The 11,876-nt window shown below is 39.1% G+C and overlaps 1 protein-coding gene across 1 annotated transcript in view; it reads left to right on the forward strand.

Annotated features, from left to right (window-relative positions):
* Positions 1–11,632, forward strand: part of EGF (epidermal growth factor) — a 61,059-nt gene extending 49,427 nt beyond the window's left edge. The window contains exons 22-25 of the mRNA XM_074866919.1: positions 868–1,032; positions 4,513–4,615; positions 8,065–8,167; positions 9,683–11,632. Of these exons, the coding sequence (XP_074723020.1) occupies positions 868–1,032; positions 4,513–4,615; positions 8,065–8,167; positions 9,683–9,906 (595 nt within the window). The 3' untranslated portion in view covers positions 9,907–11,632. The remainder of the gene's footprint in view (positions 1–867; positions 1,033–4,512; positions 4,616–8,064; positions 8,168–9,682) is intronic.
* Positions 11,633–11,876: the final 244 nt, after the last annotated feature.

An 11,876-nucleotide genomic window follows, 5' to 3' on the forward strand; every position in this document is an offset into this window, starting at 1 on the left:
GCTGATATAACATTTTCAGGGCATTAGGTAAATGCTGCTACTTCTTTTGCTCATTTGACTAGCTCTTTTTACTTGAGTAAAACTAGACCGATAAAAATTGTGAGAAGGATTTGAGCCTACATTGCTGAGAGATTGTTATAAATTGAATAGATTTTTCATTTCTTATTGTTTATTATTTCCTTTTTTATGTCTCTCACTTTGGACAGTAAAACTAGACTGAGATTCTTCTTGATGTATTTCTCACTTTGCAGTAATTTTGATTTGAGGGTTTCATGCTCTGATATTTCTATGCTGGGTTTTCAGTGGTAAAAACAAACAAATAAAAACTGCCTAGAAGAAGCTTGTATTAAAACTAAATTATGAAGATATTTCTAACCCACATGATGGTTTTTTTAAACACTTTCATTTGTCTTTTATTTTAAAATAAGGATTCAGATTAAAATTTGATTCACTTAACAAAATCACTCTGAAATACGTAAGTCCTGTATTGCCTATTTCAAAGAAGGGAAAGCTTGCTGCTGGAAACAGTTCAGTGGAAAGTCTTAGGGAAATACTAATCACGCAGCAGGATTTAAGAGAAAATAATTTTTTCTATTCTTTACCCATTGGAATCTGGAAATTATAATCTATCTGTATATTTCTATAGGTGATTCAATAGCTGTACAATAAAAAAGTATTTAAATATTGAATTCTACATGTTTTGACAGCCATTTCTTTAAAGTCATTTTGTCTTCACCACTACTAAATTCAACCAGATACTTCTGTAGCGGTTGCCAGTGGTAAATCAATATAGCAGGTAACTGAAGTGATGATCTGGGGTTTTTCCTCCACCACCAGTTACAAAGTGTGCTCACTTCCTTTTGGCAGCTGTGTGACAGGCTACGTCGGGGAGCGGTGCCAGTTCAGTGATCTGGAGTGGTGGGAGCAGCAGCACGCTGAGCGGGTGAAGATGCGGAATATCACCATCACAGTGTGTGTAGCTGTGCTGGTTCTACTGCTACTGCTGGGGTCCCTGGCTGCCTACTGCCACAGGTAGTGATTCCAACCGCATTGTGAATGTGTGGCACAGGAATCAAGGCGCTGCTGACTTTCACAGAAGGCTCATGGCAAAGAACGTGAGCTGTTCCTCAGCTGGTGGAAATCACCATATCATCCTTGCTACTCTTTTTCTTTTCAGTAATTGGATCTATGAATAATTCAGAAAGTTCTGGCATGTCCCTTGCCTGCAGTAGACACATTGGTTTTAGTGAGTGGCATGTCTCTGGGGGAAGAAGAATAGACCTTCTTAGGTTTGAAATTTGTATTGATGAGAGAGTTCAGGAGCATGCTATTTATCTTCTTCATTGGTTTCCCTTAAGAGTTCTAGATGTCTGAAACTGTCATGGTAGGGTTTGGCTCTTCTCTGCTAGCTGTCCCATTAGTTTGGCTTTGCTTCCCTTTCAGTGTAGAGTGGCACCTGAAAGTTTCCTTGCCATTGAGAAAAGCAGTATCTAACCTGCCAATAATAAGCTTCCACAGTGATGCCTCCAGCAATAAACATGAAAGCAGTTTTCCTGGCAGTGGAAAGAGTAAAAAATAGGGATGTGAGCCTAAGGCACATCTGTTGTAAAAGCATTCCCTGGCATTTTCCATGGCTGTAATGAATTGTGCAGGTTTGGGATTCTTCTCATGGCAAAAAGAATCCTGTCAGTCACTATTTAAGAATGCAGTCTGATGTGAAATTAAATGTTGTCGATGTCCCTTGGACTGGAAAGTAATCAGCATTTAATAAGTTAGAGTCCTTTGGCCATGACCTTGGTAGATAACTGTTCTCAGAGGCTCTTGTTTAAATGCATATTTATATTTAAAAGTAAACAAACAAAAAGCCAGACAGCAGCCAAATCAAGAGTCTCCTGCTTCATGCTGACCTGCCCTTCATGTGCAGGGGTTTTGCTTGTGGTTTAGGTTAATTTTAAAACTAGACTCTCCCAGGCATAAAAAGTTAAGCTACAAAAGAAGTTAACTATGGAAGCTAATATTTTCCATTCTTATTTAATGGTTCCTAGTGTATTTAGTTCATAAAAATAGAGAAGCTGCCATGTTTCGTATTTTCTGTTAACTAATGGTAGAGGTCCAGAATTAAAGATAAGCACAGCCTGGTTTGTTCTCATGACCTGGGGTTCAGAAGCTAATCAGTGGAATGATACATACAGAATTGACAAATTGTGAGATTCTTGTATTTCCCATATATGTCATATAAACTGTCATGAAAAATAGCCAGAATATGGCTGGTTTTAAGGTGTGAAGATATTAATTCTCCCTTCCTCTCTCTTTTGTCATTTCTCCCTGATTTACCATTCTTTCTTGCCAAATGCTTTTGATCAATAGAAGTATTTACCTTGACAACAAGTTTTCAATTACATGCTTGACTGAATTTGTGCTGTAGCTATTACTAGCATAACTAGATCAAAATGAAACCACTGACCTAAAATCCCTATTTAACTGGAGTCTGGAAACCAGTATTTGGGTTGAAATTGCTATACTGCTTTTTCACATAATCTACTGTATTTTGGAATGTACCGATTAAGTCTGTCATGGTTCTGTTCCTTCCCCTGTAAAATGGAGATGCCTATTTCCTTTTCAATGGAGGAAATTAAGTTGCAGATCTACACCCGTCAATTTGAAAAATGTGTGAACTGAAGGCCAAGAATACCAAAGTATTGTGCTGGTTTGCTCAGTGGCTGTAGTCTGCTGAAGAGCATTGTGTTATTCTTGATATCAGGTTTATGTAGTCTGACTGTATAATATGCCAAGTTTCCTATCTTCCTTGGGAAGCGAGGAAACAACTCTTTTTTGTTGTTGGAAAAATCTGAATCACAGATTTAACACCCACAATCCTTTCACCTCAGTTGGCCAAGGCTGTGCAAAAAGCAACAGTAGGACTGGGATTAGGATTGAGAAATTCTTGGCCTCTTGCCCATGCTCGATCAACTAGATTTCACTGCCTTGTCTGCTTGTGCTCAATTGTACATGAAGACTCCAGTGCCCGCCAAGTCCATCTGGCATCTGTTACTCTGCATACTGTAAAGTAAGATGTAGAATTAGTGATCCCCTTGAGCAGTGCATCCCGCTGAGGACCATGCCTGTGTGTGAGCTCTCTGCAGTGGATTTTATAACACTTGAGTAATGGGCTCGAGTTTTGTCAGCACTGTGAGCTGCAATGCAGAACAGGCACGTCCAGGTGACAAAACATGATCAGCAGCCTTGCCACAGCATCAGAAAAAGTCGAAATGGATTAATTTACCTTATTTCTCAGCATTCTGCTCTGTGGATATACCCTCAAATCTGACACCTATTTGATTTCATATTAGCAGTCCCACTCTTATCCTCTACTGGAAGCAATTACTTTTTTAAATATTTGAATACACAGGAACATGTTATGGAGAATCTGGGGATAAAATCCATGGTGGAGACAGGTTTCTAGCAAAAAGCAAATTTTATTTACATTGTATTTTCATGAAGGGACTAACATACAGTAGTTACAGCAGATGCACTTTCCCAGTTAGTATATGAATGTAATGTAAAAATAAAAGGAAACTGCCTATTTTCTTTGGTACATGTCTATTAAATTTCATTTAAAATCAAGTAAAAGGATGTTATAACTTGAGACTTCTGGAATTTGATGAGTGTAACATTAATTTTGTTAGCTGATGTCTAGGAAAAGAAAAAACATGTATGTAAAGTCAGTAAAGATATACCGATTTGGATTTCAAGCAGTGTAAATGAGCTCTTTTTCTTATGACTGTGTTTTCTATGTTGGGGCCTATATGGGCTTTTAATACTGCTTTATAAGTGATTGCTGTTTAACTGCAAAAATAACAATTTTTGAATTTATGGAACTAGCCACTTCGAGCTGATTATTTGTATCTTTTTCCACCTTCAGGCTGTACTCTTGGCTTCTTTCCCCCTTGAGCTAATTCTGCTGGTCATGCTTTTTCCTGGAAATGTCTTAGTCCAATTTTTTTTGAGGCTTTCAGTTTTTTTATTTCATAGTAATTTCTGAAATTATTGTTTTTCATAAATGATGCTGATGAATGCAGAAGCAACTTTCATAACTATCAATGGTGTACAAAAATACAGTCAGGTTTTTATTTTTGAGCTTCACTCACAAATGCTGTTCATTGTATTGGCTGAAACCTAAACCTTTATAAGAGGGATGTATTATAAATAGAATAAGAAAATGGAAGGGGAGTAGTTAAAATTATGAGGCCTGTTGTTCTTTTGTAATGAATGAGCCTCTACAGATGAGACATTAGTACAAACACTGGTTCACTTCTTACTGACTTTTGTTTCTGACAAGCTGGGTTTTTTTTAACCACTGTGTGGTAATTGACAGTAATACACCCTTTCAAACCAATGAAAGAAAACAAAATATGTCCTTGCTCTACATACCTGTAGAATAATGTGTGAAAGGAAGCAGCATCTGTTCCTGCCAAAGCAAAATAATGTATTTCAGCTTTTGTTCTGTTGCAGAAGTCAAAACTTGTATAAGAAGAATCTCTATGCAGAAGCGATAAGAGATGCCAGCAGCCACGCTGACAATGAGAACGTGACACCTACTAGCAACAAGTCTCGGGTAACTATATTAATGTGGAGTGGAGAGGGAGGCAGGAAGGATCAAAGAGTGTTAGGGATCCACTTGAGATTATCCATCAAATAATTCACATCTTAAATATATTAAATAACTGCTAGAGTCATCAAGTGCTTTGCTGTGAACCCTAGTTCATCTTACCTCATTGTTATCCCTCAAAGTTCACAGCTGCCTGGATGTATTGCAACCATTAGCCAGTGTTATTGTTAGCTTTGAACACAACAGTTGGGGAACTGTGTTCTAAATTAAGGAAATGGCAATGTGATGACATGGCATATCACAGAGTTATTTTCACAGGAAAGTATGCCCTGTGTAAAAAAGGCTTCTTGGAAGCCAAGCATTGTGTGTGCTACATGAGATGTTGAACTTTATTTTGGGGATTGATGAAATTAAATGTCTTTGTATGAGAGGCTGCTGCCTTGTAAAGCAAAACAACCAGGATGTTATCAGGCAGCTTGGGAGGGAATATAAAATACCAGTTTTGCACTGGTATAGGTAGAAATGTCATTTTTGAAGTTGCATCAGAGAATTTGGCCCCATAAGATCTGATCTAAGGACCTGATTCTTACTGGCATTAAAATGACATTACACTGCTAGGTGATTGTGATTGAAACTTGAAGTTGGGAAAAGTGACATAATTGGCATCTGTGGTTACTTCTGTTTCCAGTCTGAGACTCCTTTCTCAGAATGGCATGACGTCCCCTGAGAGCTTGTCTGCACACACATTCAGCTCTGAATAAGCTTCTTCACCATACTTGTCCAGGTAGCATCACATTAGCTAAGCAGCATACACTCTTCAAAACAAACACAGTTATGCCACAGTGGAAAAGACTACTGGAAGAGTTTATACTTGTATGGGATTGGTGATAAACTCTAGTGAGGCACATACTGTTTTTACTCGGGTAACTGCACACAAGTTTTTCTAGTATAGGTATTATTACAAGGTTTTAAAGCTCTCCACACTCAACTGTAGCTGGAAAGGTACAAGAATCATGTGCATAATAGTCATGGTCGCAAAAGAATTTGACTTTAAATGGCCTGAAGTTTAACTCTGCTCCAAATCTTTGAGTCCAGAAAGAGATGAGTTTGTTCTACTTGGGAGTCTGTTTGAGGGGTTGAATATCATGGAATACTTATAGTGCAAATGCAAGGAATTTTAATCAACTCGAAGAAGGCCTTGCAAATGGTTTAGATCGTACATCTGGCAGGATCTGTGGGTGGATAGCCACTGAAACACACTATCAAACATATGTTGGGAACTGAGTTGACTTGACCCTGGTTACGACATATGCTGGTCAACTGCATACTCTTTGTGGACTTTTCTTACCAGTGCTTTGGTCCTCCAGGTACTGGACAGCAAATGTGCTGAATCGTGGCAATGTCATTATTTGTTCACAGCAGAGACAAAAGCTACAGCTTTCAAAATATCTGAGGCCGGGAAAATCAGAAACATTTGTTGGGACTGAGAGCAGCTCATTGCCTGGGAACAGTGCTCTAGAAGACCTGCAGCTCATTGACTCTATCCCCACCTGCTAGTGTCCACACAGATAATGCTAGTGGTCAATGACATTTTTGCTGAATATAGGAGTAATTAGACAGCTAAGCAATGGACTGAATCAACAAAACCGAATCCAGCCTACTCATCTATTACACGCTCATGTTAAATTTCACCCAGCATTCTTGCCCTGGGAGACATCAAATACATTAATAAACTGATTTATTGCAAATAGCTCGTTGCAGGCTGAAAGAGGAAATCACTGACCCTTTGCTAATTATTTCTGCTTACACAGTGATGGATTCCTGTGGTTTCATGCATGTGATTTTCTCTGTGCTGATGTAGCCATTGAGTGTTAAGTTCACTGGGGCTTCATGCATGCATGCACTTAGGTTAGAAACTGTAGAGTTGCCAAAAAGCAGCAGGAAGTTGTCCATTTCTACTGTTCACTTAAAGTGGATTATGGGGGAGTTTTATGTAAAAAAAGAGATTATACTACATTGGGGACAGAAGACTCTATAGCTCCTCAACTCTTAAGGTACTGGAATAGGTTTTTGGGTGCTATTGATTTAATTATAATTATATAATTATAATAATAATTATAATTATATATAATAAGGATTAATAATCCTAATGAAGGACTTTGTATGGAAACTGGATGATGTGTATTGCAGTAACTGTAAAGAGCTCATGAAATTCACACCTTTTGTGGCCCACAGTTCTACTGTTCATTTGTGAGTCTGGGGAGAGGGAATGCAAAGACTTTCTTGTTCTTGCCCATCTGGGTTAATGTAGAGGATAATGAGCTTTTACACCATCACACATACCAAATATTTGGTATTGTGATACTGAAACTATACCTATAAATTGTTCAAGTGTCATTCACTTTTCCCTTTACTTCTATTCTGCCAGGTGAGGCTGCATTTAGTTGAGGGTATGCCTGGGTATTTTTTTCACATTCGTATTAGAATTCCATAAATCAGGCTAGGTTTATTCTAGGGATATGTAAGCCTTGGTCAACTTCTGCATAGGCCTGGATTTTGATGCTATTCTGAGCCTTTTCATCTAGCAAGTGTTCTGCTTTGCACAGTCAAAGATATTTTGCAGAACAGTGCATAGCTGAATCTCCTCTGAGGGTCTGTCACATGTGGGTTAGCAGCTGTAAACCTACAGATTTTATGTAAATGAACTGATGCCTAAGTAGTCACACCTGCTACATCTGTGATCTATCCACATAAATCCACCAATTATCTACCTGGACCACTGAATCTGTCGATCTTTCTGTTGGAACATCTTATTTACAGGCATTTTCTCTTCCCTGTCTCTGCTCTTTAAACATCTCTCCTTTACTTACTGGGTTTTCCTCTTTCCCTCTATACTATTTCAGCACAGTGCTTCATGTTGCTTTCCTCTACCCCTGTTTTCTCTTTTGCCTCTGGTCTTTTCAGCACGTTTCCCCAGAGGGTCCCATCTTCTGCTTCTGAGGTGTCACACTGTAACTGTGGGACAATGGAACTGCACCCCCCAGGTTGTACTGAGAGGAGGGAGGCTCACTTCCTTCCCTGTGTCTGACACGGTTTCCTGCTGTCTGGTTCTGGGTCTCTTTAATACTTTAAAAGTGGCCCTCAGTACTTTAGAGAGAGTTGATTTTCATGAACTTTTGTTCTTGCATCTGGAAAGGTTGATTTGCAAGGCAAGAGAATGGGTAGTTCTTTACTAGACTGGAACCGTGCACTTTCCAAAGACTGGGGCTGTCATCAACTTAAATGTTTAATTATCTGCAGGGGAAGGGTCATCCCAGAAGCCAGGGTGACCTTTTTCCCCCTGCTGTGGTTGGAGTATGTGGCCCTTCTAGTATGCCTCTTGGGTTTCAGAAAACCGGTTCATTTTATATTAATTTGGACTCTGTATATTTTGTGCATATTGTATGTATTTGCAGTTTGCGGTTGTTAAGGAGTGTAACAGTTCTCTGGAGACTAAAGCGGTTGATCTAATTGAGTGTGAGACAGCAGATCCTCATCCTGCCTGTCCTTCGGAATATGGTGAGTAGGATTTCCTTCCTTATAAGATCTCTCCTCACCTTTGTACCAGCAGGAACAGCGGCTGATAGAGGAGACAGAGAAATCAAAATTATATTTCTGGCCCGTTTAAAGCTGCTGTGCACATCAGAAGTCATGTTTGTATTGCTGTGAAGAGACAGACCATTCAGTCCTTCACTTTGCAGATTATTCATGAGAAATTACACTGTAACAGTGCTTTCACACTCATAAGAAGCCAGATGCTTCTTGTGATAGTAATATTATCATATTTTTGTGTTTATATACAAATTCACAGGCTTGCTTCATAGCAAGTGAAGTTATGCCCATCATACTGATGGGGAATGTATATCTGTGGATCGATATACTTTGACAGCCCTTTTTCATTCAGGCAGGTTAACTGAAATTGTGTGAGGAGCCCAGGTCTCCCCAGAAACCTTTTGGCCTGTGGCAGCAACTGCAGTTCTGCTTTTTGTGTTAAACAAGGTGTTTGACTGCTTGGGGAGTGTTTGGTGCTTAAACAAAGATGAGATGAATGAAGGAGATGTGCCTCCCATCCCTGGTGCAAAGGCAGCAGGCAGCACAGAAGCACACAACAGGCTTCCATGGCCCACCTGTTACCAGCTGGACCACTCTGAGTTTTAGGAAATGCCTCCCTGTAGATGGCAACTGAATCTCCTCATTGCCCAGATGGTGAGAACTGATGAAGAAAGACTGATATCTTTAATCATTTGTCTTATTTACCATATATACCTCCTAACTACAGAAGTTACTAGAGGAGCAAGTTTGCATCAGTCATTTAGAAATATGCAAAGACAAACGTTTGAGGATACTTGAATGGGTAGGCATCTTGCAAGATTTTCAGAATTGCCCATCCTGGCCTCAGACATATGTTGGGAAGTTACTTTGTTCATCAGTAGAAAATATGCCTCACATTTACTTGGCTGGACTAATATTGTGAACATGTGTAGAACTGTGTTGTCCAGCAAAGGAAGCCTGATGTTTCCCATTAGGAGGCTCTGTTTTCATTTATAGTTTTATCAGATGCAGGTATTGGAACAGTAATTTCCCATGACAGGTGTCTCATTTTTTCCTAGTTGAAAATTTTATCAAAAGTGGTTCAACCATTTCAGACAAGACTGGTAAATAAATTGATGTCTTTTCTAACATGTTAAAGAAGGTTCTTATACCATGCCAGTGAATAAATCCTAAGATCTTTTGACTTTGGAACAGGGGCTTTAATTTTTGCCAGGCAGGTAATCTTCCTGCCATGGGCATGCTTTTTCCTATTATGCATTAAAACAGAAAACCATGAAATTTGCCTAGGACAATTAATTTCTTAAAATCTGAAGCAAGTTCTTGACTTTGCCTCTTTTTTTGTTCGACATGAGTTGGTTTTGTAATTTTCTGAACCTGATTCTGTGCTTCCTTTCATAGCTTTCCTCTCTGAGTTGCCATTAGCTTAGTTGTTGTGGGGCTTCTCAAATGGCTTTCAGTAATACATATCCTTTTTTTCCCCAGTGGAAGAACGGCCTATAACATATGACAAAGCAGCAGAGACTTTGGCAGAAGAGGAGAAAGAACAAGGCTGTCGACAAGAGGTTCTTGTTGGTGAGAAATCGTGTCAGCCCATGGGAGCAGCAAAGGGCCCTCCCCAGGCTCCCTGGAGCATCCACTCTCAAACCCCGCTGGAAAGGGAGCCCTGCGAGCTTGCTCCAGACAGCCTGCTGATGCAGCCAGACTAGACACAGCCTGGGTTTGAGTGGGAAAAGGAGGAAGGATGAAGTCAGTAGAGAATGGGAACTCATGAAACACTGAAGCAACCTGCATTTTTTTGTTAAAATCTGCTTTAGAAAAAAAAAACAAAACGAAACACAAATCAAGACAGAACAACTAAGTCCTTGCCACTCCTTCCCTGTCATCCCTGCTTGGAAGAATTACTGTGAGCAGTGTGTTAGCAGTGAGTACTCTGTAAGTATCACTTTAAGGGTCACTGCCGCTAACTTCATTAACTGCCTGATAAAAGGACACTGAGGGGAAAACAGACAAGTGGGTGATTTGTCAGAGATAAGTATTTTCTAAGGGAGTTTGTTGCAAGTAGTGGTCTTTACACATACGCAGAGTCCAGAAACTGCCTAGAAAATGAATCACAGAATCATCAAGGTTGGAAAGGACCTTGAAGATCATCTAGTCCAACCATTAACCTAACACTGACCGTTCCCAACTACACCATATCCCTCAGCGCTATGTCAACCCGCCTCTTAAACACCTCCAGGGATGGGGACTCCACCACTGCCCTGGGCAGCCCATTCCAACTGCAATGGCCCATCAGCTGGATAATAGTGGCAAATGTTATTAATTTGGGTGTTTAACATACTGCTTTTTGTTTTGTCCCAGGAAAGTAGGGGATGTTGTCATTTGGTTACCAGCTCTGTAGGCCAGTGATGGGAAAGAGTATTGAGAGGCTCTTACCTCTTGTCCAAAACAGTTACACACTTGAGTAACTTTGCAGAGTCAGTTCTGATTTATGTTGGTGTAAGCAGAAAGAACATTGAGCCCAAGGTGTCTGAATTACAAAAATTATAATGCTCTGTTGTGTAGGGAGTTGTCACTTGTTTATCTTCTAAAGTGATTTTTTTTCTGGTGGTTTTGAATTGTTGAGTCTGTTTTCTAATCACATCAGTTCTGAATTCAGAATAAACTTGTAAAATGGGCATTTCCAGAGGTTAGTTGGAACTAGTAGCAATGAAGACACATTCTCTTGTGTGAATGACAACAAGGGTACAGAGAAGTGGTTGAAACTGTGTTCAGGAGAGGGCAACCACTGGGTTGAACCATTTGTTTTTATGTTCAGTATAGTTTAATTTCATTAATATTGTTAAAAGCATCTAGTTTGGATTCCCTGGTCTTTCACAGTTCATCACTGATCTTGTGTATTTTGATAGGAAGAGAGTCCAGCTATGAAGGCCCCGATTCAATAAAGCATTTTATTTCCATGAGAGCTAGACAGTAAAATGACTTTAATCCCCGCACTTTGATTATCTCTGGTGAAATACGTTTGTGTGCTTAAAATCAATGTTGTGTTGAACGACAGTCAACATTTAGTTGGACGTTTACCCAATCAAAGGAAATAAAGATTTTTAACTTTGAATCTTGTCTAAACAAAGGTGTTTCAGACTCTTTACAAAATATTTTCATATTCTAGGCTGTATTTTGCTTTGTTTTCCTTCAGTCTAAGGATCTAATTTTAAATTTGATAGTGTTCTTTACGGAATAAGATAGGAAAATCAAGTTGATATGTTTTTGTAATGAGGGTGTTTTGAGTTTTAAATGTTTCCTAAACTCATCTCTAAACTCAAAATAATCTTTAGTATAAAACCTTGAAATGATATTTCAACACAAATATAATATATTTGGTTTATTTGTATGTTTATAAAGCTATTGATTTATAAAATAAAATTTTAAAAGATCCCTGATGTCCCTTGTGTTTTAAAAGAAATGAATGCAAAATTTTGGTTTCCATTAACCCATGTCATGCTCGTTGATAGCTCCATTGGTTTCATAAAGCCACAGCGTGTAAGTGTTGGTGCAGCATGTGCAGATAACGTGGGTTTTTCATTCACTGCTTGGAGAATCTGTACTAATGAGGATATGCAGCTCACAGGTAGGTCCCAGATTGAATATGGTAAGTTTTTATTTATTATTTTAGTTATAC

The sequence above is a fragment of the Strix uralensis genome, chromosome 4, assembly GCF_047716275.1.
Source record: "Strix uralensis isolate ZFMK-TIS-50842 chromosome 4, bStrUra1, whole genome shotgun sequence".
Lineage (NCBI taxonomy): Eukaryota > Metazoa > Chordata > Aves > Strigiformes > Strigidae > Strix > Strix uralensis.